Source organism: Pleurodeles waltl, chromosome 3_1 (genome assembly GCF_031143425.1).
Source record: "Pleurodeles waltl isolate 20211129_DDA chromosome 3_1, aPleWal1.hap1.20221129, whole genome shotgun sequence".
Taxonomy (NCBI): domain Eukaryota; kingdom Metazoa; phylum Chordata; class Amphibia; order Caudata; family Salamandridae; genus Pleurodeles; species Pleurodeles waltl.
The window spans coordinates 1,114,740,711-1,114,768,464 of NC_090440.1; the positions used below are offsets into that span (position 1 = coordinate 1,114,740,711).

General features: G+C 45.7%; 1 protein-coding gene across 1 annotated transcript in view; it reads right to left on the reverse strand.

The window, feature by feature from the left end:
• LOC138283554 (transient receptor potential cation channel subfamily V member 5-like) overlaps positions 1–27,754 on the reverse strand; it is a 479,342-nt gene that overhangs the window by 291,641 nt on the left and 159,947 nt on the right. The window contains exon 5 of the mRNA XM_069221494.1: positions 19,534–19,709. Within this exon, the coding sequence (XP_069077595.1) occupies positions 19,534–19,709 (176 nt within the window). The remainder of the gene's footprint in view (positions 1–19,533; positions 19,710–27,754) is intronic.

Genomic DNA, 27,754 nt, shown 5'->3' on the forward strand with positions numbered 1-27,754 from the left:
GATATCTCATCCAGTGGCACAGTGATTATACATGCCATCCATCCCATGTGCTACATATGTACATATATGTATTTAGGCCTAATGTTCAAAATTGTGTGTGTCATGATGCATGGCACTACTAAGGTGTAGGTACATGTGTAGCTTATGTCGGCAAGGTGCAACTTGCTTAACGTGCATTGTGTCTCTCTGTGCTCCTTTGACATGCATTGTGTGAGTCCTATGTGCCTCCCCCTTCTTGCACTTGACATTTTAGCATATATTTCCCCCATGCAACTTACCCTGCATTTGTGGTGTTTCCTGGTAGTCTGAGCTGTCCTGTTCTTGTACTCCAGTGATGATTTCTTCCGGGATGACCGCTGAAACCTATCCTTCATCTCGTCCAAGTCCTCTTGTGGTGCTGGACTCTCATCTCTAGTTTATAGCGCTGCCTTCCTGTTTCATGCCATTTTTTCCTTTGTCCTTCGCTTGCAGTCATGCCAGCGTTTCTTGCACTCAGTTACAGTTCTCCTGACCTCTGCCACTCTGTTGATCCTATCCACAATCTGCTGCCAGATTTCCTCTCTCCTTCCAATTGGTAACTTAGAGGTGACAAAGAGTTGTTGATGCTCCGTCACCTCTCTCACCAGTATTTCATGCTCCTCTGCGTGGCAGCAACACTTTATCTTTTTCTCCTCCCTCCCCTGGGTCTTCTTTGTGTCCTCTTGGCAGGTTCCTGGTTGAAAGGGGTCTCCCTGGGGTCTCTCCTGGCTTCCTGGCTCCATTTTGGCTCTCCTTTGCACTGTTCTCTCCGTTAGCGTCTGTTTTTGACGCTATTGAGGACAAAAATGGTGCAATTCCTTTTTGTGACGTGTTTACATGTCGTAAACTGGATTAGAGTAATTTTCCTCCGTTAATCTCATTTTGCCTTACGACAAGGCTCAATGGTTACTGTCGGAAAAAATTACTCTAACCAATTTTTAGCATCACCCGGGGTCATAGTATAAATAATGGGGCTAGTCAGCACTAACCTTTTCGACAAAAAACTGCGTTAGCGCAGTTTTGCATCATGAAGTATAAATCTGTCCCCTAGTATGTGAGTCTCCAAAGACAAACATGTTTTTATCTGCAGTTAGTTTCTTCCAAGATGAAGTTTTCAGCTGAGTAGCTGATGTAAACAACAAAGTGAATGTGTTTGCAGTGGATCTGTGTGATGTGCCCACCCAACTTGAATGCATGCACAGAAGCAAAAATATGACTGTACAATGAGCTTCCAGCAGCAACGTAACCACCAGCCTTCAATTAAGTTTGCACTCTTTGAAAAAGCAAGTAAAGTTTTATAGCCACTCTTGAGTGCTGGCTACAGGTTAACACACAGTAAAATCACAGAAATAATGATCAACTGATGAAACTGTGTTGATCCATAACAATGAAATTAAGACTTTTCTGGTGGGAATGTACAATAACTGAATTCATTTTTGTCAGTCTAAGAAAAGGAAAGAGCCACGTATGGTGTTCTCAGCTGATTTGACTCCTGAAGTTTTTGCTGCCAAAATAAGATCACAGGATGTAGTAAAATTAGCAGGAACCATTTTAAGAAATGTCCTGAAAGATTTAGATTTTGGACTTAGTGACAGATTTTGTGATGTCTCAGAACGCAGCAAATCATGGGAGTCAATAAGAATGCCTGATGTTGTCTAAACATGTTTACTTAATTTTTGAATATCAGCAAAGCAAAACTAATACCAGCTAAAGTTCTTGAGGTCAGAGTCGAAGCTGACAACATTGATGATGCCTTTAAAGACATAAGCGAAGAAGTGGAAGACATTTCCATGAACCGACAGACTTATGTTTTGAAAATGTATTGTCTTTTCCAAATCATGTTTTATGAACTACATCACAGCAAAAAGAAAACTCTTCTCCACACGATGAATGCCCACACAATCTATGAGAAATTCAAAAGTAGACAGCTAATCCCTTCAATGAATATGATTGGTGTATTAACAAGTTATAATGACATAGTACGAAACAGGAACTTGTTAGCAGCTCATACTGAAAAAAATTGTGAAACCAACATACCACTTCCAAGTCACTTTACAAGGAAAGGATTTGCAATTGCTGCTCTTGATATTTTTTATTTTAAAGACAGCTCTTCCTTGTCTGTAACATCCAGCACAAATTATACTGCTATGGTGCTTTTTCAAGACTGTACCAATGAAGTAGCTGCTGGAAAACGAGCTGCAGGCATAAACAAACGAATCTGCAAACTTATAAGCCAACTGCCTTGCCAACATGTGCAAAATCACTAGAAGCCATCAACACATCCCAGTCTACCCAAAAGTTTCAAAGTTGCTGAGGACATGAATCTTCTGCTACCTAATGCTGCGGTCAACAAAGATGATTTAACTGAATGTATCATATTGCTTATTCATGTGCAGCCTGAATTATGAATAAAAGCCAGCTCCTCTGTGGGCAGGAATTCATGCTCTGATCTCCCAGGATACCGTCCTGCTGAAGAAGGTTGGGTTTTGACTAGTAATACCATCTCTATTCACAAACTATGCATCAGTATACACCACTCAAACAAATTTCCAAGATGTGCATGCTCAGCTTGAAGATCAACTATGGAATTTTCCAAGATAAAGGTGTTTTCCGTATTGCAGCAGACAAATGTATGAGCAATCCAGTAGAATTTGATGATCACTATCCACTGGTGGCTATTTCTACATGACAAAAGTTGCATTGCGGTGTTCTGGAAGTTATCTCATATCTCAGATGGGGCACAGACAATGCAATTATTGAGACTGAAATCTTTGGAAGCAACACTGTCCAGTCAGTATTGAGTGGAACTCATTATGTTTGTTCATTACAACCTATGTTCATCATATCTGAGGCTTTAGAAACATTGCGCTGGAATGCTTTCTGGAACTAGAATGACAAATTAGGTTTCGCATATCATAGCTCAGAAGTGAACAAGGTACAGGATACACTTCATTCAAAAGACAGAATGCAAAGCCAGGCAATGTTCAATACACTCAGTTCAAAATCATAAAACCCGAAAACCAGGTTTGTAGAGTTTGGCAAACAATGTTAAGAAAAAGCAGAACTTTGCAAGTACTGGGGAAATGTTTTGCATATGATAGGTCTAGAGAAAAAATTGGTGCATGCTGATCGGGAAGGTGATTGGGAGCTTCATGTGAAGCCTGTAGATTCACTGATTACCGTGTTTCGGGGATTTGCTTGCATAAAGTTCTTGAGATATGGATGCTGGTACTTGGAAAGAGTGAAAAGCTAGAGGAAAAACCATAACTCTACAGAAAATTAATCTAAAGACATTTTGTGGTGAAAGACAGAGAAGGAAGGTTTAATGCTATGGCTTCAGATATGAAACTGGAACAGACAATCCAGGGATCACAGAAAAGCTCCAAGGGATTTGTTGGTCAGACATGGAAAAGTGAATATGTTACTCAATGGCAGCTAGTTTACCATGAAGTCCTTTCTACTTGCAATGTTTTCAGAGAGATGACAAGATTCAAAATTAATGGACCATTGTAAAACTGTTCCTCGTCACATACTTGTGGGAAAGAGAAGGGAATGTTTTGATAACCATGTTGACAGCCTTCTTCATTTGATGCAGCAGCAAGGAAACCCCTTTGAAATGCTTGAGCTGGTGCGACTACACAACTTTGTGACCAAGCAATATGTGGATAGCGATATAAAAATGCCTACTAGATGTCTCGGAAAATGGACCAAAACTATGCTCAGAACTGAAGCAGGAGATATTTGTATTGAAAGAGAAAAAGCTGTTTGACATAATCACTAAGCTAAACTTCCACACTTTAATTGTCATAGTAAGAGTTTCGGCCAAGCAGTCACTATAAAACAGGTGGCAAGACACAAAGTTAGCCAGCACATAGAGAGATGGATGTAGCAAAAGAAAGGGGTGAATTTATTAATGACCTTCTGTTACATGATCTTTCTCCAACAAATGCATTATTTGATGGAGATGCTGCAACCAAACCAGTGAAGCACAAACTCATAAAAGAGCTAAAAAAAACTTTCACCTGCAGAATTTCATTTTGAAAAGGTGTCCTCATTAAAAACTGCTGTTGTTGTAGGCTATGGTCCTCATTACACTCCTGGCGGTCGGTGATAAAGTGGCATTAATACCACCAACAGGCCGGCGGTAATACATGCAGAATTATGACCACAGCGGAAACAGCTCACACGGACAGCCACTTTAACGCACCGACTGCCAGGGCGGAATCAACAGGCACCACAGCGGTAACCGCCAACAGCCAGGCGGAAGACAAAGTTCCGCCCACTGTAATATGATACACCAATCTGCCACCTTTTCCGGGGAAGTACCAACAACATCAAAAGCCTGGCAGAAACACTGCACACAAAGGAAAAGGCTCACCTCTGGAGACTCAGGGAACAACCACGCCACCATGGAGCCCGAGCTGCACATATTCCCAATGTTGTTTTACGTCCTGCTCCACTAAGAACACGACGGCGAAGACGACCAGGGTGAGTTCTGCCGCCTAGCACACAGGGGAGAGGGGAGGAAAAAGAGAGTGACACACACACGCAACACACAACACCCCCACCACCAACACCATATACACAAGCAGATGCAGTTACATAACATATCCACCCCGTACCCCACAGGAATAATGCAAGGACAACTACTATAGAGCAGAAAGAGTGTGATAAGATAAATATGGTAGAAATACGTGCTTCCAAATCAAAAACTATATACATATTTACAAAGCAAGGGACACTGCCCAGTCCTCAATGTCTGTGGGCCACAGGGCCACATCACAAAGTCAAAGGCCCCACCTCACTCCTGCAACAACACGGAGAGAACACTGCAGGGGCATCAGGTCAAAAATAGCCAGGCACCTCAGCTCAGGGGGATGGGGAACTGGGGGGCCCCTCAGCCTGGAAGATGGTACAACACCATTGGTCCTGGAGGGGGCAACATCCCCTGTGCTCTGTCCTGGGGAATGCAAGGCCACAGTCTCTCAAGTGGGTGACTTGCCCACTGATCCTGGAAGGGGCAACATGCCCTGTGCTTGGTCCTAGGGAGTGCAAGGCCACAGTCTCTCAAGTGGGTGACTTGCCCACTGGTCCTGGAGGGGGCAACATGCCCTGTGCCTGGTCCTGGGGAGTGCAAGGCCACAGTCTCTCAAGTGGGTGACTTTCCCACTGATTCTGGAGGGGGCAAAATGCCCTGTGCTTGGTCCTGGGGAGTGCAAGGCCACAGTCTCTCATGTGGGTGACTTGCCCACTGGTTCTGGAGGGGGGCAACATGCCCTGTGCTCTGTCCTGGGAAGTGCAAGGCCACAGTCTCTCAAGTGGGTGACTTGCTCACTGGCTCTGGAAGGGGCAACATGCCCTGTCCTGGGAAGTGATAGGCCACAGTCTCTCAAGTGGATGGCTTCTCCACTGGTTCTGGAGGGGGCATCGTGCCCAGTGATCTTTATCCCGGGGTGGATGGGGTGAGTGGATGTCTTCTCCACTGGTTCTGGAGGGGGCATCGTGCCCAGTGAGCTTCATCCTGGGGAGGATAGGGTGAGTGGATGTATTCTCCACTAGTTCTGGACAAGGCATCGTGCCCAGTTAGGATGGGGTGAGTGGATGGTTTCTCCACTGGTTCCGGAGGGGGCATCATGCCCAGTGATGCAGAACTTGGGTAGTGCAAGGTCACAGCCTCTCAGCTGGGTGTCATACCAACACCATTCACAGGGGCCAGGCTGCACACAGCCCAAGGACACAGGACAACACACTGTCTGCCGGCGGTGATGGCTGTTCAGCACTAGAAGTGGTGGTGCTGCTGCTGCTGCTGGCAGTGGTGGGGGAGGCTCCAGCCCATTCCCTGCAGCCTCGGACGGCTGCCCACGGGGACTGCTGCTGCTGGTGGCGGTGCTGGTGCTGGCAGTGGTGGGGGGAGACTCCAGCCCATCCCCTGCAGCATCGGACGGCTGTCCACTGGGGCTGCTGCTGCTGGTGGCGGAGTTGGTGGCGGTGCTGGAGGCAGTGGTGCTGCTTGCAGAGCTGGTGGTGGTAGTGGTGGGGGGAGGCTCCAGCCCATCCCCTGCAGCCTCGGATGGCTGCACCACCATGGTTGGTGGTGTGGGCTCCGACTGCGTCCCAGTACCAGGCCTCCTGTCCTTTCTGCTTACTGGTGCAGGCCCCTTGCCCTTCCTGGCAGCAGCTGGGGATGGCTCCTTGCCCTTCCTTGCAGCAGCTGGGGGTGCCTCCTTCCCCTTCCTTGCTGCAGGTGGGTGTGCCCCCTGCCCTTCCCTGTAGTAGCTGGGGGTGCCTCCTTACCCTTCCTTGCAGCAACTGGGGTTGCCTCCTTGCCCTTCCTTGCAGCACTTGGTGCAGGCACCCTTTCCATGTGGCTGCCTGGTGCCCAGGATCCTCTCCCACCTGGAGTAGCTGTGGACACTACTGTGCCCATGGACTGAGTGGCTGAGGTGCTTGCCTGGGTTTTCGTCACCCTGGCCTGACGTGAGGGATGGGGAAGGAGGGGTAGGGAAGAGGTCAATGGTGGAGAGGAAAAACTTCTTAGGGACATTGGGGTGGGAAGAGGAAATAGGTTTGGGAGTGGAGGAAGAGGAAGTGGTTGTAGGAGGTGTCGGTCTGCTGTGTTTGGGTGCAGGTGCATGGGCTGGATGCCGTTGTGAGGTGGATGGCTGTTGGGTGTCTGAGTGCTTGCGTTTGTGTCCTTTGGAAGGAGGGGGCACAGACACAGTGGGTGAGGACACAGGGGACGTGTGCATAGATTTGGGGGTGGTGACTGCCAATGAGGGGTGTGCTCTGATAGGTGTGCTGGTGACGGTGGTAGTGGATGAGGATATAGTGCATGCAGGTGTGAGTGGAGACGCTACTGGGAGGGAGGTGGACGAGGAGGAGGAGGGGGACACAGTGGAGGCAGTGGATGTTGGTATGTCTGCATCTGGATGGTGTTTGTGTAAGTGCCTGTGGGAGGATGTGTGGTGCTTGTGTTTGCCATGTCCACTCTTGTTTGTTGTCCTGTGTGCATGCTTGTCTGCCTGTGTGCTTGGGATAGGGTGGGGCTGAGGGGAATGGGACTGGGTAGAGGAAGTTGGAGGGGGGAGGGTGGAAACAAGGACAATGGCTGCCATTAGAGAGGAGGCCAGAGCCTGGATTGATCTCTATTGGGCCGCCAAGCCAGTGTGACTGCCCTCCAGAAATGCATTGGTCTGTTGCATTTGGGCTGCCAGCCCCCGGATGGCATTCACAATGGTTGGCTGCCCAACAGAGATGGATCTCAGGAGGTCAATCGCCTCCTCACTCAGGGCAGCAGGGCTGACTGGGGTAGGGCCTGAGGTGCCTTGGGCGAAGGGGATGCCCTCCCTCCTGGGTGAGCGGGCAAAGGAAACTCGCTGAGGGGCTGCTGGAAGGGCGGTGCTGGTACGGGGGTGGCAGCTGTACCTGTAGCTGGGGTGGGCATGGAGGTGTCGGCCACCACCAGGGTGTATCCATTGGAGGAGGTATCCGTGTTCGAACTGTCCTCTCCAGTCTCTGCCGTGGTGCTCCCCTCGCGCTCTGTCCCACTGGTGCCCTCACCGTGGGTGGACTCGGCCTCCTGAGTCCTGTGGGATGCAGGTCCCTCTGTCACCTGTGTCTTTGCTCCTCCGCCAGATGATGCTAATGCACATAAGGACAGGGTGACAAAATAAAAAGGGGGGGAGAGACAAAGGATACTCTTGGTCAATGGGGGCACCAACACCACCGTTGGCGTACACAACACACACACACATAGGGGAACAGTCCTACGCATTAGGCAATGCACTACAGTCACAAGGCCAGTCACCAGCTCATCGATAGGGACACCTAATGCCAATTGCAGCATACATGAGACCCACAGTCCCCTGCCCAGTAGTGGATGCCTACTAGCTTGTTTGGAGGACTTTCACATCAGACCCCTGCCCAACATGGGACCTACTCTGCAATGTCAGGCCTGGCCTAGGGGCACCCACAGGCCCACACCCCCCACCCAGATACCACCACACCAGGCGTAAGTAGTAATGAAGGGCACTGTACTCACCCCCTTGTTGCTTCTGTTAGCCCCCAAGCGCCCATCCAGCTCAGGATAGGCCACCGCCAGTATGTGGGCCATCAGGGGGGTCAGGGTTCGACGAGCACCCCTTCCTCGATGGGACGCCATCGCCAGCTGAGCCTCCGCTGCCATCCGTGCCCAGCGTCTCAGGCCCTCCCACCATTTCTGACAGTGGGTGCTCCGCCTGCCGTAGACCCCCAGGGTCTGCACGTGCTTGGCAATGGCACGCTATCTATCCTTCTTTTGATGGGCCCTGACCTACAGAGGAAATATACACAGGGAAAGGTATTCGTCCGACTGTCCTGCCTGTTACACTCATGGCCTACCATGCCCCATCCCATCCCCTTTATCACAGACATTGCCCAGCATACATGCTGTACGCTGCCCAGGGCCCATCCACCCACCCCCCCACATGAGGCCTTCACACACAGAACTCCATCCATTCACGTCCCATGCATCTCACTCACAGTGTACTCCGCAGAGGTGAAGGAAGGGGCCCTTTCCCCAATCACACGAGCCATGGTCAGTTCTAGACACAGGTCACAGCAGCACATGCAGTGTAGGTCCACTCCTGTTGAAGGTCAGGTAGCCAGTGAGTGAACAGATAGAAAATGGCGGTCACGTCCGCGGCGGTGCGTACCGCCACCGTCAGCGTACATCACCATTGGCCACTGTACCCAATAGGGCCCAATATAAACCAATGAGGAGTTGCACAGCGGTTCTCGACCGCCTCCAGCAACGGCACACAACGTCAGTAGAATTACCTCATTTCCACATGTCCATTCATACAGGACAGGCGGACGCCATTTTGGGGGGAGCAGGCCATGGATCCTAATTGCATCACAGTACACAAATACACATTATGGACATATCCCACCACAACATTGTAACAATCACAAAATGCATTGAACTGTAGTGGTTAGAATGTACAGATAATGACCAACTACTCACTCTTTTGCCCCGTAGATTGCAACCGCTGCTGATGAATAAGAGATGGAGACATCCCCCCATGTATAGACCCCTTGTGGACTTTGTAACAATGGAGGACAGGCACATTATCCTCACCTATAGACTTGACAGGGCCACAGTCACAGAGCTGTATGGCCAACTGGAGCCTGACCTGATATCTGCTATCCGTCACCCCACTGGGATCCACTCTCTTGCGCAAGTGCTATCTGTGCTCCATTTCCTGGCAACTGGTTCTTTCCAAGTGACTCTGGGCTTGGCAGCAGGAATGTCACAGCCAATGTTCTCAAACCTGCTGACCAGAGTGATGTCTGCCCTGATTAAACACATGTGCAGCTACATCGTTTTCCCCCAGGTGGAGGATTTGGCCACAGTGAAAGCTGACTTCATTGCAATGGGACATGTCCCCAACATCATTGGGGCAATAGATGGGACACATATTGCATTTGTCCCCACCCCCCGGTGAAATGAACAGGTGTTCAGAAATCAAAAGAGTTTTCACTTCATGAATGTCCAGATGGTTTGCCTGGCGGACCTGTACATCTCCCATGTCAATGCTAAATAACCTGGATCTGTCCATGATGTTTTTATCCTGCGAAATAGCATCATCCCAAATGTGATGGCCCAACTCCAGAAGCACCGGGTGTGGCTAGCAGGTGAGCCTTGGTTCCCACCTAGTGGATGTTGGGGTATGGGTATGTTGTGGGCCATAAGGATGAGTTTGTGGCTAACAGTTGTCTCTCGATTTTTGCAGGTGACTCTGGTTACCCCAACCTCTCATGGCTACTGATCCCTGTGAGGAATCCCAGGACAAGGGCAGAGGAACGTTACAAAGAGGCACATGGGAGAACAAGACAGATTATAGAAAGGACCTTCGGCCTCCTGAAGGCCAGGTTTCATTGCCTCCATCTAACAGGTGGATCCCTATGCTACTCACCCAGGAAGGTCTGCCAGATCATTGTGGCATGCTGTATGTTGCACAACCTTGCCTTGCGCTGCCATGTGCCTTTTATGCACGAGGAGGAGGATGGAGATGGCCATGTGGCAGCAGTGGACCCTGTGGACAGTGAAGATGAGGAGGCAGAGAATGAGGATGAGGACAACAGAAGTGCAGTCATTCATCAATACTTCCAATGAGACACAGGTAAGACAGTCTAACTTAACTTTCCATTAACAATTTTTGGTTTCACATTGTCACTGGCAGGCTGTGAATTTCCACTTCTATGCCCACTCACTGTACCTTTTGGCATCTCTTTTTGCAGATGTTGGTGCTCCATTATAGCTCCTGGTGTGTTCAGTGCAGCCAACTACAGGTCTTTCCTATGTAAACATTACTGTACAGTTGAATTGCAATGTTTGAACCTTGTTAATCGAAGACATTTTTTAATGATTTGACATACACCATACTTGTATTTTTCCAAAGGGTGTTTATTTAAGTGCTAAGGAGTAGGGGGGCATGTGCATTGGGCTGGGGTTATGATGGACGAAAGTCCAAGTTAGTGTCCAGTCTATTTGTAACACAGGTGCAGTGTCCAAGGGACCATAGGAAGGGGAGCAATGACAGTTCAAGGTGGACAGGGTGACAGAGTGCGACACAAGAGTGACATTCAGGAGAGTCTTACTTCCTGGTGGGGGTCTTGGCAATAGTCTCTGGCTTCTGCCTGGATCACAGGTTACATTTGCGGGGTGGTTCTCCTTCTGCAGGGGGAGGGATGATGGTGGCCTGTTGGTCCTGTGGAAGGGCCTCCTGTCCACTAGCGGCAGGGGAGGTGGAGGGCTGTTCAGTAGTGTGGCTAGTGTCAGGGGCCCTCTGTTGTGCCACTGCCTCCCTCATAGTGTTTGCCATGTCAGCCAGCACCCCTGCAATGGAGACCAGGGTGGTGTTAATGGCCTTCAAGTCCTCCCTGATCCCTAGGTACTGTCCCTCCTGTACCCGCATGTTCTCCTGCAACTTGTCCAGGATCTGGCCCAGCGTATCCTGGGAATGTTGGTATGCTCCCAGGATCACGGTGAGTGGCTCCTGGAGGGTCGATTCCCTGGGCCTGTCCTCCCCCTGTCGCACAGCAGTCCTCCCAGCTTCCCTGTTGTCCTGTGCCTCTGTCCTCTGAACTGTGTGCCCACTGACCCCAGGTCCCTGATTGTCTTGGGTTTGTGGGGTGGCCTGGGGTCCCTGTAGTGGTGGACACAATGCTGATTGATGTGTCCTTGGAACAGAGGTATGGGCCCGCTGGGTGGATGCTATGCTGGTGTTTCCTGAGGGGGAAGGCTCTGTGGTGGTGTGCAAGTGTGCCTGGGTAACCGACTGTCCGGAAGTCCCTGATGGGCCAGGTTGGTCATCCAGATCCAGGTGACCAGAGCTTCTGTCATCACTGTGGGCCTCCTCTGGGGGGGACTGGATGTTGCTGGCACCTCTTCGCTGGTGACATTGGCTGGGTTACCTGTGGGGATCTAAGTACAGTGTTGTTTTATCTGTGTGTGACATCATGTGCATGGGTGTGTTGCCCTCTATGGTTGTTATTGCCCTGGCAGCTTTGCCTTGTGTGAGTTGTTATTTGGTGGGCTAGGTGTTTCTCTCCAGTGTGCATGCTGTGGTGATAGTTGTCCATGCAGGGCTGTGAGTGATGTTCATGCATTGGTGGTGCATGCAGGGCTTGACATTGGGATGAGTGGGTTGTGATGGTGGGATGTGTGGGAGGTGGTGGAGTGATGGGTGTGAGGATAAGGGTGGGGGCATGTGATGGCATGCAGGTAGGGGGGGTGATAGTAATGGAGAGTTGACTTACCAGAGTTCAGTCCCCCTCCTACTCCTGCCAGGTCCTCAGGATGCATGATTGCCAAGACTTGCTCCTCCCATGTTGTTAGTTGTGGGGGAGGAGGTGTGGGTCCACCCCAGTACTCTATACAGCCAGTTGGTGTCTTGCTGCAATGGAACACACCTTCCCCCGTAGGTCTTTCCACCTCTTTCTGATGTCATCCCTTGTTCTGGGGTGTTGTCCCACGGCATTGACCCTGTCCACAATGCTCCAACATAGCTCTATTTTCCTAGCAATGGATATCTGCTGCACCTGTGATCCAAATAACTGTGGCTCTTCCCGGATGATTTCCTCCACCATGACCCTTACCTCCTCCTCAGAGAACCAGGGGTGTCGTTGTGGTGCCATGGGTGTAGTGTGGGTGGTGTGGATGAGGCTGTGTAGGGTGATGTGTTGGGGTGTGTGATGTGGGGTGCGTGGTTGGTGTATAGGTGATGATGGTGTATGGCTGTGGTCTTGTCTGTGGTCTTGCTATCTCTCTTGTGGCAACTGTTTGTATTTGTAAAGGGTTATGGGTAATGTGGGTGTGTGTTTTATAGTGGTGTGGGTGTGGTGTGTGTTTGTGTGTAGTTTGAATTGACCAATGTGGTGTAGTTTTGTTTGAGTGTGTGTATTTTGAGCGCAGTGGTATGTACCACCAATGGTTTACTGCCATTGAATGTCCGCCGTGGTAATTCGTGGGTCATAATGTTGTGGGGGTTGTTCTGTTGGCGTAATGGTGTGGGTTTTGATAGCACCACTTTATCACTTTATCACTGACCTTTGGTGTGGCAGACTGTTGTGTGTGGCTTTGGTGTGGCAGACTGTTGTGTGTGGCTGAATATTGATGGATTGCTGTGTGTGTGTGTGTCCTAGTATGGGTAGCGGATATCCGCCGCCGTAGCAGTATGTTGGCGGCAGTCGGCATGGTGGTAAGTGGGATTTACCGCCAATGTCATACTGAGGGCTTACATGTCACAAATGATAATGGCCAAGATTTCACCCATGCAAAACTTCAGAGTGGTCTTTCAGCCTGTTCTACAGATATCAAAGTCAGTGTGCACCTTGCAAGAACTACACATTGTCTTTGACAGCTATCTTGAACTATCTGTCAAAGATTGTGAGAGAACCAAACAAATGTGTACAAGTGGAACAATTGACATTGCCTGCATTAAAAATTCAACACCCATACCTGTGCAACTTGTTAAATTCTGGTAATCAACATGAACAAGATGAACTTAGAGATGTTAACTCACCAAATCATTGCTGATGCTTCAGTGAACCCTGAATTTCCAATTATTGCAAGTGGAATGATTATCAATGAGGAGTTGGTGTGTGCAGAGATATAATCAAAAGGTTAGGCCATATTGTTCAATAACTTAACAGCAAATTGGAGGAAGCTGACTTTCACGTTGTGCCACATGTTGAGTGGTTCTATTTGAGCCATACTATCAAATGACACAGATGTTATTATTGTGCTACTTAGATTAGTTACAATGTTTATAAGTCAAGGTTTGTCAAAGTTATGGATACGTTATGGAACAGGCGAGAAAAGACACTTAGGGGGTCATTCTGACCCTGGCGGTCGGTGACTGCCAGGGTCACCGACCACGGGAGCACCGCCAACAGGCTGGCGGTGCTCCGTCGAGCATTCTGACCGCGGCGGTTCAGCCGCGGTCAGAAACGGAAAGTCGGCGGTCTCCCGCCGACTTTTCGCTGCTCGGGAGAATCCTCCATGGCGGCGGAGCGCGCTCCGCCGCCATGGGGATTCTGACACCCCCTACCGCCATCCTGTTCCTGGCGGGTCTCCCGCCAGGAACAGGATGGCGGTAGGGGGTGCCGCGGGGCCCCCGTAAGAGGGCCCCACAAAGTATTTCAGTGTCTGCAAAGCAGACACTGAAATACGCGACGGGTGCAACTGCACCCGTCGCACCTTCCCACTACGCCGGCTCCATTCGGAGCCGGCGTCCTCGTGGGAAGGTAGATTTGCCCTGGGCTGGCGGGCGGCCTTTTGGCAGCCGCCCGCCAGCCCAGGGCAAATCTCAAAATACCCTCAGCGGTCTTGCGACCGCGGAGCGGTATTTTGTCGGGGGAAGACTGGCGGGCGGCCTGCGCCGCCCGCCAGTCTCAAAATCACCCCCTTAATCCTGCTTCATATTCTTTACAAGAAACTTGACCCAAAGATGCCCAATGTTCTTAACAAGGAACATATTCTTACAGGTTATGACACAATGAACAAAACTGGAAAAAAATTAGAGCTTTAACTGCTGAACCTGTGAAGTTTGCTAATACAGAAGAAGAATGTGACTTTAGGAAAACCGTGTTGCATTTAAAGAATTTTTTTTATTTATTTCAATCAATCAATCAATAACTTTATTCACAACAATTCTGCTGCATGAAAGTACATAAAATAACAATCAATTACAGTACAAAGAAATCATTCAAATATAAAAGTTATTGAGAGCAAAAAAGGAGTTTTAACATCCAAATGTAAAAGTCTAAAATCTTTTAGTACATTTGCTTTTGTCACAAAGGGACAAAGTCATGTAAACCCTTCCACCTTCAGAGAGCTGTCTTTCTGATTTTAAATATCTGCTAAATAAAGGCCACTACCAAAGAGCACACCAAGGAGGACTGAAGCTGCTGCAACAATAATAGCGCTGGCTTACATTGGCGAAAACTGAATTGTTTAAGAAATAGGATGAGGAAAAGGCGCCTGTGGGTTGAATAAAACGGGCAGAAAAACATGATATGCATCGACGTCTGAGAAGATTTCCTGTCACAGGGACAGCGGGGAAGCTCTGTAGGAGAACTGCATCTTGTCGGGTATCCCACCAATAATGGAATATATTTCAAACGGAATCTAGTCCGCACAAACCAATGCTGATGATTCCGAACCATTGACAGATTTGCTTGTAGGACATCCTGGGGAAATATCTGCTTATAGAGACACATTGAGATTTTAGATAGATTGACATTTTCCCTCCTTGCCATACTCAACCCTAAACATTTATTTTTTTAAATACTCTTTAGTGTAGTTATTGCACAAGCTACGAGATAGAAACAGTGCGGCTAACCCTATCTCATCCAGTTTTAGTGTGACCTATGCAAGTCAGGGAATCTCATAGGCCTGTGAAAGGTTCAAGCGAGCAGACTCCCACACCCATATTGCTCTCCATAACAAAAAGGGAGCCATTTAATTTGTGTCTTCGATGTAAGGCATAGAGAGCTCAATGTGGCACAAAATGGTTGAACGCCCCTGAGGGACAGCTAAAGTTTCCTAACAAAACATTTTCTACCCTCTGGATCCCTTTCCCACCCTCTAGATCCCGTTTTGGTTAAAAGCAATCACATACATGGTGGTCTGCTGACCTCAGCTGACTACCATCCCGGTCATGGCTGCGATTCCTAGAGGGTCACAATTTGCAAAATTTGCAACCTAACGCATTAATATTCATCAGGTAGGTTGAATTGCGACCCACTATAGCTCTGTAATTTCAGACCTATTAGTACATAAGTTTCTTTGCAAATTACCACACTAGTCGCAAAAATACTGGTTTCGAATTGTGACCTTAATTTTGTGACCAGTTGTATTTAAATCTCACCCTTAATCTTTAGCACTGGCAGTGTTACAGGAGAAATCCACATTTGTGCAGGGAGGCACGACTATCCAACACATGGAGAATCTGAAATACCCATTTTTTCTGAGTAGACCCCCTGAAGGCCAACTTCTAATTCTATACCAAAGAGCATTCCTTGAGATACCATCAGCTCCTTGGACTCTTTATTAATTTTGAATAAACAGATTTGCGTACACGTTAGGGAAAACAGCTCAAGGTGCCTTCTTTGCCCCACCCCCTGCTACTTAAAACCACACAGATTGGAGTTTTTAGTCATATCCGTTGGTTCAAATAAGAACATCATTTTCTCCTGGCATGACCCAACCTAGACTATAGAAAAGGTGCAGTGTAATTCCAAGCAATCTTGTATATCCCAGAATGTCACAGGCTTCAACAACTGCTGGCTCAGAAAGGGGTTCTAGAGTTCTTAAAAACCTGCAGGAAACATGGAGCACTAAACGGATCTTAATAGGAGTTTTTCAAGAAATTTGCAGACTGGCCAAAAGTGCAGCAATTGTGGCAGATCATATGGAGGCCCATCTACCATATATGCACAGTTGGCGTTTTGTGCTCTATAGAAATCTCACTGAAATCTCCAGAATTATATATCTCCAGTTTTACTGATTGGATTTTTAACTTTGGTCTTGATTTATTTATTACATTTTGCACTACTTTTCTAAATTGGTGTGAGATTTTTCTTGTGTTTTCTCTTTAGCACTGTTTGAAGTGCTGCATAAATACTTTACACAATACCTCTAAGTTGCTTGTGCCTCACTCTGATAAGGATTGTGGCTGCTGATGGAGTATGTGCCCCCACCCCAACCAGTAACTCAATTTCTTAGAGTAAATATAAGAACAAAGCCAAAAAACAATTGCGATTAGGTTCAGTCAGGCTGGGCTGCACATATACATATATCTAACTAGGAGTCTCGTTATCAGACATTCACAAAACACAAACACACTTAACTCAATTTTGTTTTAAAAAAGTGAGGAGTTTAATTTTAGGCCTGTGCAAGTTGAGCATACAACTTTACAGCCCAATAGTAGAGAGTCACAGAAGCTAAGTTTTTACTTACAATATAAAATGGTCACCAGGCTCTTCCTTCACTCTTCTTATCAACTCTAGATAAACTGCAGTGTATAGTACATAGAATTATCTTTCATTTATCCCGACTTACCCGTTGCACCAGATACGTTTAGAATTCAAGGTGCTAAGACAGCAGTTGGCAGTTGGCTAGCAAATCCGCTTTCATAAAAGGTATCCCCATCTGATCACGTATGTCAAAGCAGACTCCCTGAAGTTGGTCTTACAAAAAGTGTTTAAGACTAATATACCTGTAGTCAACATAGTTAATTTCTGCTAATGTATACCTTAAAAAACACACCTACAGAAGAAGACACTTACAAATATTCTCCTCACACAGCTTTAAAAACTAACTTAAAGAGGCAACACCTCATTCTATCGAGACCTACAGACTTACAAAATATTGAACAATCAGATAATGCCAAGTCAATCACTTCTTCTTATAAAGCAAGCACGATGCAGTATAATTTAAGTGAGCCAGTCAGTCGGACTTGAAGACAGAACGTATTGCAAGCATGATTTATGGTGCTACCTATTAAGAATTACAGATTCAGTTGGAAAGACTTTGCGCATGCTCACTTGCTTTGCAGATTCTGTAATTTCGAGAATTAATACAACTTCTACCTACTTCACTGTTGCAATTAATTTAACTCTGAATGGTATGTACTTCTCTAACCCATGTTTTTCAAAAATAGCATTTTTACTCGTGCCGAGGCACTAATATTTGACAATAACACTAGTAATATAACTGAGCTTGTGTGTGCAGCAACATTTTTAAATATAGTCGACAAAATATTTAATGGTATCTAATTGTCCGAACATCATCGGCCTTTATAAGGCCGAAGGAAAGAAAATGAAAATAGAGATGCAATGCTCGATGTGCAATGACAGCTTGGGTGTTACCAGTCAGTGGCATCACAAAGGCCCCCACAGCCCCCGCAGTGCGGGGTCCCCCTTAGGCTCCAGGCTGCCCCCTCAGCACAATACCCATGCCTGACAGCTCCTGAGTAAGACCGGATAGGGGCCCCTCCATGTACTTTGCAGGGGGGCCCTCAAGTTTCGTTACACCACTGTTATCAATACTTAACCAGACGTTTGACCGGATTTTGATTTTGGCAGGTGGATTACTCCGTCACAATGGTAACGTGATATCCCATTCACTGAAATATAAATCTCATTATTTTCTATGGGATTCATTTTTTGGTTGATGGGATGTCCGTCACTGTTGTGATGGGGTAATCTGTCCTCCGAAATCTAAATCAGACCCTTAGTGACTCACCATAATGAGTGCAACGCTAGGCCACTGTCTAATGCTTAAATGTTTATTAGTTGCACTCTTGATGGCAGAATCAAAGCAAAAACCATGGCAGATTGTTTTAATAGTCTTTTTAATGTTTTACATTGCCTGGTGTATTTCCCAAGGTACACAATCTTATGCATTGGTCCAAGCACCCAGTCAGTGTCTAAGGGAGTATGGGTTGTATTTTTGCACAAGAGTTATTTTATGATTGTAATGATTTTAATTGCTCAATTGCTCAAACTTAGGAAGGACAAATTTATTTTCTTGTGCAATTGTGGATTGTGTCAATTATGTTTGTTCTTTATTTCAGTACCAAACTGTACGCAGTGCTTAACTTACTGACAGAAACTGAATATGCAAAAATAAATATCTTAGGTATTATTTAAATTATATTCTTTTACAAAAAAACTCTAAAGAGTACAACTATATATTTACTACTCATTTGTTCTAATAGTCCTGATTATCTATAAAAGCTGCTTTTCAGAAGTAATAACAATAGTGTACAGTCTCCATAAGATTTAAATATACAGCCTTGCCAGATTGAATATTATGGATTTAATCTTATGATTACATAATAGGCGCTAGGACATTTTTAGGAAATTTGGATACTCCCTTTATGGTAAAACATTGATAGAAAATTCTTGATTCATAGCAATCCAGGTTTGGCATTGTCTGACAATTATCTTAAGTTAATTTTCTCTCTCTGGTACAAAGTTGCTCCTTCAGTGAATAATCCTGCAGGATTACTCATAGCTGCAGTTTTAAAACAAATTCAGTTTTAATACTGACAGATCTCAATCCAGTATGGCCAGCCAAAAAGGTCTAAGCACACCTTGGCTATTTCCATTTCATAGTATCTAGGTTAGCCCATTTTGAACCATTTGGAAAACTACATCAATGTAATTTGAAAGATAACTAAAAAGGCATAAAAATGTAAGAAGCTCAGCGGTTTTAATCAAAACAGTTTGGCTGCTTCACCAATTCGGTCGTGATTTCCATGTTGTCATGACTGTACAAAAGTTCATATCATATAAAAGTATTGTTTGATGATCTATATTCCTGCTTTGCTTGGGCACAGTTTGACACTGAGATGTGTATGGATAAGAATGGCCTAGCAGAGACTTATACAAGCTAGAGATTTACATAAGACTTGAGATTTTACAGCAGCAGATTACCATCTAAAATTCAGATCTTGATTTATGATATGGTTTTCGATTGCTTTTATATCAGAAATCTGAGTAGAATACAAATGGTCATGTCATCCCCGTAAAATAAAGATTTAATAGAAACCAGGTGACACACATACAGCAATGACAATTAATATAGTATTAAAATACATTGAATTAATTTACTGAATAATATGTCATCTTAACTTATAGTAGGCCAGCTGAACTCATTAATCCTCATTTTAAACATCCTACAGATTCAAAGGAAGAAATGTTGCCATCAATGTACAGGAAAACTTCAGATAAGTGACTAATTTGACTCAAGCACAAATTAAGAAAAGGATGACTGGCTACCTAGGAGATCAGGGGAAAAACATTTTCTATTTTAAGAGGGAGCAAGAAATGGAAAATGGTATTTTGAATCTCTAGGTAAAACATTTTGTTATTATTTGTTACTAATGCATATTCCATGCAGTGTATATCACTTTTCCTGGATGTCAACTTTGGATTTAGGAATCATGTGACTGTACTCACCACTGTGTTTCCCTCCACAGCAGCCATTTTGAATGGTGTAAGTCCCACATTATTTGTGGCCTTCTCAAAAGATGGAATGGCACTGTAATTTTTGTCATAGGATGCAATTAGGTCATACATCTGGCAGGCAAGATTCTTATTGGGCTGGAGGGTTAAGATGTGTAGCACGGTGTTGCCTGTGAATTATCCAAACAGTGCCAACAAAGATCATTAAACAGATAAAAGGATTAGCATGAGCATACAGTTTTGCTGATAAAACAAAGTACAGATTTGATCAAATCATTACTAAAGCTTAATCTATATTATTTTAAACTACAGAAACAGGTGAAACCAGGTCCACTGAAAGTGATATGTGATTTTGCTATTCATTTCTGTAAAGGTCTTTTGTCACAGAGACAATATAATGCAACATTTACCATCCTCCATTTTCCTTACTAGAATCTTCCTGCAATTGTTCTATCAAAGTATTTGTTATAGGAATGAATCAAAACTTAGCTTTTCACCTACTGCTTTAATCTGTTACCTGCATTTTGTTCCACGAAGAAAGTGAAGAATACTTGATATAATTATGCAGTACCTCTCTCATTATAAAGTTCCTCTACATTTCCCGTTTGAATTTTATGTAATGTACCTTTATTGCAAAAACATTTATTAGCTTATTCCCCACCATTAACTTTCTTCAATTAAACATGAATAATATGTGCAATTTGGCTTGAGCCATCTTTACTGCAAACACTCCAAGCCAACACTCTTCTTCAAATGCACAGATCTGCCACTGTAACACAATGGTACTTAATCATCTAAAGGAAACTGAAACATTTTATCTAGCCTCCCTCAACAGGTCTTCAACCTCATATGTCATTTACCACTAAATTCTAGTTTAAAGGTTCTTTGATGCAATAGCTCACCTTCCAACATGCTACATATTTCAATTTTTTGTGTCTGAATATGCATAAGAGTAACATGAGATTTTGCTGTTCTCTGTATACATACAGCCATTTTCCTGTGATCTCCCCTAAAAGTTCAGTAAACCAAACTACTCATGAATTGAATTGTCTCCACTACATATCATATCACACAAAATAAACAGCACGTTACATTACATTGCATTTTAACGGAAAACAGCCGGAACAACGACTCCGAAACCACGAAGTCGTGGAAAAATGAAAGACAAACAACGCTTTCATTTTCCACGACTTCCTGGTTTTGGTACCTTAACCACGCATGTCTGAACAACGTACATGCATGGTTAAGGTACAGAAACAGGGAGTCGGAGTCAAGGCGAAGGAGGAGGTAAGTTGGGCTGGGACTGGGGCTGTTTTCGGCAGGATGGGGGGCTCTGGGTGATTCGGGTTTAAGGGGGGGCAGGGTTTAGGTTTAAGGGGTGGGTTGGAAGTTGGGGTGTTTAGGTTTTAGGGGGAGAGGGGAAGCATGCTGGAACCGCCATGCTGATAGCTAATGCCTTTACGAGGAATGCGTTTACAACGGTAAAATCGCTGTAAACACATTCGTGGTAAAGGCATTAGTGGTTAGAATGAGGTCGTTGTTCTGACCTCGTTGTTGAGCCACGGGTGCTAGAAGCACCCGTGGTTCCGACATATAACCCATTTTTTTAACATTGGGGATTCAAACTACTGAATTCAGTAATCAAAACAGGTGATTGTATAAAGATTAATAATTTTCAGCCCTCAGATGTTTCAGAATTACTTGCAGCAATGAATGATAACTATAACAGTGTTTGTCTGTTCTATGCAAATTAGGGGCCAGGTGAAGCATTTTTGCAAATTGCGACTTGCAATTTGCGAGTCCATCCGACTCGCAAATTGCAAGTCGCAATTTGCAATGCAGTACGGTGTCTCAGACACCGACTGCGACTCGCTATGGGGTCGCAATGACCCACCTCATCAATATTCATGAGGTGGGTCGCAAATTGCGGCCCCATAGCGAGTATAGGCACTCGCAAACATGGAGGCCTGCTGACGTCAGCAGACCTCCATGTTCGTGACTGCTTTTAAATAAAGCAGTTTTTTTTTTTTTAAGTGTAGCCCGTTTTCCTGAAAAGAAAACGAGCTGCACTTTAAAAAAAAAACTAAACCTTTTGTTTCGGTATTTTTTCAGGGCAGGGAGTGGTCCCTTGGACCACTCCCTGCCCTGAAAAAATATTTTTGGGTCCAGTCACAAAGTCACGAGTGGGTTGCCATCCACTTGAAGTGGATGGTAACTGCGATGCCATTTGCGACCGCGCACGCGGTCGCAAATGGTATTGCATCCCACTGCGAGTCGCAAATAGGAAGGGAACACCCCTTCCTATTTGCGAGTCTGAAATGCATTTTGCGAGTCGGTAACGACTCGCAAAATGCATTTCTGCATTGGGAAACGCGTTTAGCGAGTCGCAAACGGCAATTTTTGCCGTTTGCGACTCGCTAAACGTTTCCTACATCTGGCCCATGGTGTTTTAGACTTTGTCATAAAAAAATTCAGAAACACTATGGGCCTGTTTACGAGTTTGGCTGTCTTTTGGGAAGACTGCCATGATGGCAGCTGCCAAAAGACCGCCATGTTGGTGGTAATCCAACCGCCTTATTATGAGTCACACTGTAAAGTCCACCCAAAAACAGCCGAAAATCCGAAACCGCCAGGACACTGGAGGACTGAAAAGAGGCAGTCCCACCACCAGCACTTCCATCCCAACAAAAATCCTCCCATCAGATTATGATCCACAAATCATGACAGTGGCTCTTCAATGGCAGAAAAACATTGGCAGTGCGAACTAGTTGCCAAAGTGGATGCACATGCAGTACATCCAGACAGAGGTTAATGTCAATTGCTCCCTACCATGATGTGTCCCTACTCTGACACTATTGTGCATTGTTCAACTGTTGTAACACGTTATACACTTCATTAGGCAAAATAAATATCACCCATGTCAATAGTCAGACAACAGAAGAGGGTACCAGCATTCAAATAACTACCAACATCATTTAACATCTTTGAGCATGTTGTATGGTATTGAAATATTAGAGTCTCATGTTGTACTAAGTAAGAATTGTTATGAGCTGTCCTTGTCAATTTTGAGGATCATGTTACGGCAGTCACTAATACCCATCACTTATACCCAAACTTAAACATAAGTTGTTTTATCACTTACAGCAACTGTGTTCTCCACTTCTCCCCAGATAACCTTGCCATTGTCACCATGGAGAGGATACCAGAGAGTGGCACAGCTGCTCTGGATGAAGGCCCCAGAGAGCATAACACAGCTGGATGTTTGGACACTAATGACAAAGCTGGCCCATCAGGAACACCTGGTCAGTCTACAACTGTCAGCCTCACCCTGACCACATTGACTCCTCCCAGCCCTGTTGGATCTACATCATAGGCCACTATTTGCCTCCAAACCTGTGTCCCCAGGACTGTTTTATCCATTCTGTGCCCCCCAGCACTGGTACCTGAGTCTCCTCTTGTCACCCCTGAAAATGATGGGCCTGCCACCACTGGGAGTGGGCACACTGTGCCATGAGCACAGGCATGTGGGGGTAGGATGCATGGGAGGGATGGTGTGGGCCAAAGGATGGGGGCTCAAAGGGACAATTCTGACCAGGAAACCATTCCCCAAGTCTTGGGAGTCCCAAGGTATGATGGGCCACGGACTCACCATGATGAGGGAAATCCAACAGCTGCAGATGGACAACCACCAAGAGGCCATACAGCAGTGGCAGGCACAAAATTCCATCCAGCTTCCATTGCAGGGTGCTGAGGGACATCAACACTAGCCTGAGTAGGTCTACCACACAACATAAGTCCTCTTCCACTAGTAATGACTCCTCAGACCCTTCAACATCTGCGGCTGCTAGTGAAATGGAGGCCCTGCCAGAGGCACCCACAGCAGAGGACCCCCCCACAAACATGGTCATCCATCCAGGAGGAACAGATGCCAAGACCAATCCCACTGCCAGGAAGTGAACCTCCACTGATTGATTCCCCTTGTGTGCCACCCTGTTGACTGTTCTAAAAAAGCATCTCCATTTTCTTATGGTGTAAGAACACTGGACGTGTGTTTCCAAATAGTGTAGCACCTACCTTGATTTTTTTTATGTACCATGACTGGCACATTCACTGTAAAATTTCAGTTATTTCAGTATCAATTCACACATATTGTTTTGCATTCCCCAATAAATACCACTTAAAAACAGGTCCTGTGTAAGTGTCATGTATCAATCATGTACAACTGTCATGTATGACAACTCTTGTACCAATATGTCCCTCTGTATTGTACAACCTTTGTTATGGACATCACACATGTACTGTACCACCAGGAGACTCATTACATTGGGATTGTAACAGACATTAGCCAAAACAGCTGTATTGTACATCTCTACACATTTATTTGTAGATTTGCAATCAACAGATAGAGTAGTCCTGATGGTGACTTCAGAATGTCAGCTTAGGTGTCATACAGTAATAACCCACAGGATACTGACGTTAGGGACATGTCAGTCTTCCTACAAGCCAGGAGGCATACAGATTGGTCCTTTGTATCACCAGGTTAAGTCTTATCACATACCCCTACCTTAGCTTTCTAATAATCATAGCCCATGATGCAGACACGGATCAGGACTGATGTCCCCAGACCTGAAACCTTTCACTCACCATGGTCTGGTACCTGTTGGTTTGCCACTCACCTATGTCAGTCCTCAGAGACTGCACATTGGTCTGCAAAGTAGTAACACACTGACACCTATGTTCAAGGTAGGTCACATACAACAGAAACCATTATGATGGTAGAGGCTCTGGTACAACATGCTCACATGTGTCAGACACATAGGACACACACACATGGCACCAATTGACCACCTACAGAACCAAACAGGTCTCCTTGGTAGGAAAACACACTTCCATCCCAGTGTCCTGACAGTCAGGCCATATAAGTGACACTCCACAAACCCATGGTACCTGGTTTTGTCCATGTTCACTTCTCATGTCTGCCTGCAAATCCCATCTGCCTCTGACACTGTCTGTGACTTGTCAATGAGGAAGAGCCAACGGAAACACATAAATTCTGTGATTGTCAAAGTTAAAGGATAGGACATGATTGTAAACATATATCAATTCTGACAAGTCAATTGTACAAGTGTGACTTTGCTTATGCAGTAGCAAATCAAGACACTGTATACCACACTGTTAAGTACGCAATACCAACTAACATTCTGCCTGCAGACCTGACTCATAGGCATTGGTGCTATCTAAGACCTCACAGATGATGGTAAATAGTAGGAGACGTGCCAGCCATCAGTTGTAGATCACAAAATGGAATGTCATTATTGAGAGCACATCATATACCTTTAGACAGCAGAAGTAATGATTGATGAGCTCTGCCCTGATTTCTCAGCTTCATCTTCATCTGGATCATCCTCACTTGGCGAATCTACATTTCTACACACAGGTTTCAACTGGCTCCCCCTCATCTGGTATTAATGATATCTGACGTCTCAGGGGAGGCAGGCAATAATTATCAACATACCCTGTTAGGTGAGTAGAGGAGGGCTCCTCCAGAATTGTGTAGACTGCAAAATCTTACCTTCAGGAGCCCAAAAGTCCACTCCACGACATGCCTTGTCCTTCCATGAGCCTCTTTGAAACAGACTTCTCCTGACATGGTTGGGTACCTCACTGGTGTCAATAGCAAAGGAGGGTTTGGATAGCTAGAGTCACCTGTAAGGATTAGGTTTAACAACACAAACCTATATCTTGGACATGTACATATGTGATAGCAGGAGAAAAAATTTGCAGACACACATGTCATATGTGACTTACCAACCAGCAAGGCCCTCTCTGTGTAGAGTTGTGTCAGCAGCAGTGGGATATTGCTGTTCCGCATGATGAAGGAATCATGGACTGATCCAGGATACTTTACAGATACTTGTGAAATGTACTGGTCTACCAAACACACCACTTGCACGTTGATGGAGTGGTAGTTTTTCCTGTTCCTATATACCTGTTCAATGGCACTGGGGGGAACCAAGGCTACATGGATGCCCTCCATGGCTCAAACCACATATGGAATGTGTACCAAAGCATAATACTCTGCGTTGCACCTTCCATTACTTTGCCATATATACAATTGGCTCAAAATGGCAGCTGCCTGACCGACTGTAGCGGACATGAGGAAGTGGCCTAACACTGCCGGCGGATGTTGTCATGGCAGTAGGTGTTCACAACCGCGGTGCACATTGCAATTGGAAAACATTGCTGTCTTTGGGAGACTTGGGCAAATGGTGACGTCCGCTGGTGATGACGTTCATGTACATGGCAGACGTGACTGCCATCTTCTGCAGTCTTGCTCACTTGACTCCTGATACTGCTGCAAGCAAGACCTCCACTACCTTAGCTGCTGTGTACTGCTCCTGGGAGCTGTCATGCGATGTCCTGCAGGTGATCGGGCCCCAGCCTTCACTCCAGAAGAGCTGGGCAAGTTTGTGGAGGAGTTACTACCCCTGTATGAACAGCTATAATGTGCACCAGAGGAGCAGGTGAGTCCCGTGGTATACTGATGTGTGAAAGGTGGAGTGTATGATGGTGCACATGAAATCTGAAGTAGTGAAGGATTGGGCTCTCATGTCTTGGTGTATGGAAATGTGTACATGTGCATAGGCAGACATAGAGTTCTAACACATGGTAGATAGTGTATAATCTAACGTCCTTAATACGCAACATAGATTACAGCATGTACAACGATAATGGTGTGAGAAATGTTAATAGACACATACCATGTTATGGACAATCATGTGGCCTGGTCATATGTGTCTAGTCAATACCAGGTATTGATCTTGCATGCTGTATAGGAGACTCCACTTCACACATGGGCTAACTGCAGATGGCAAATTGGGAAGGAGTTTGGACTGAGAGGAAGGGAATGTTTATCTACTTGCTGTGACTGAAGTGTTCTGACCACTTGTGTTTGTACTGTGCATGTGGACATAGCATTCTCCTTTTGCCTGTGACATCCATGCAAGTCAATGCTTATCAAATAAAGGGAAACTGGCATGCCATCAGCAAGCAAGTGTGGACACCGGGGGTCCACAGCTGGTGGAGCACCCACTGTAGGAAGTGGTGGGAGGATCTGAGACGCTGGGCCCAGAATACCACAGAGGCCCAGCTGGGGATGTCCTACCAATGTGGTAAGGGTGCCCGTCGGACCTTGACCCCCCTAATGCCCCGCATTGGTGGTGGCCTACCCTGAGTTTGCTGGGTGTTTGAGGAGAGCACAGCAGCCACAAAGGGCTAAGTACTGACTACACACATCTTAATCCTTCTGCCAGTTCAGTTTCTGATGTGTAAGTATCTAATCTGTAACAATGTGGTAAGTGCTAAAGGTAAAGGGTCTCCTAGAAACACATAGAAGTACAGTTGCCACCACTGATAAACAGTATTGTGTATAGGGAAAAATTAGTCACTTATGTTAACCATATTTTATAACAGCATGTGGTATTGCACATTTGACTGTGCAAAACAAATAGGTACGCTGTGAAGGAGGCTGGCCTGGCTTATAGTGGGTACCTTGTGGTACTTTCACCCTGTGCCAGGTCCAGTTATCCCTTATTAGTAGAATAGAGGTGTTTCTAGCAGCTTAGCTGATAGAAGGTAGCTATGGCAAAGCAGCTTAGGCTGAACTAGGAGACATGCAAAGCTCCTACTATACCACTTACATAATTTAGCACAATATCATAAGAAAACACAATACTCAGAGTTACTAAAAATAAAGGTACTTTAGTTTAGTGACAATATGCCAAAAGTATCTCAGAGGATACCCTCACTTAGGAGGTAAGTAATATACACAAATTATATGTACACAAACCCAAAACAGGTAAGTAACAGTTAGAAAAGTAGTACAAACAATGTAGAATCACAATAGGATGCAATAGGTAGACATAGGCCTAGGGGCAACACAAACCATATACTCCAAAAGTAGAATGCGAATCACAAATGGACCCCTTGCCTATAGGAGGTTGTAGAGGGTCGCTTGGACTGTAAGAAAACAGTAAGGGTGTCCAAGATACCCCAACCCAAGACCCTGAAAAGTAGGAGTAAAGTCACCCTACTACCCCAGTAAGACAGAATAGTTGTGATAGGGATTGTGCTAGAACCACAAGCACCAGCAAAACACAGAAGATGGATTCCTGGACCTGAGGACCTGTAAAGGAAGGGGACCAAGTCCAAGAGT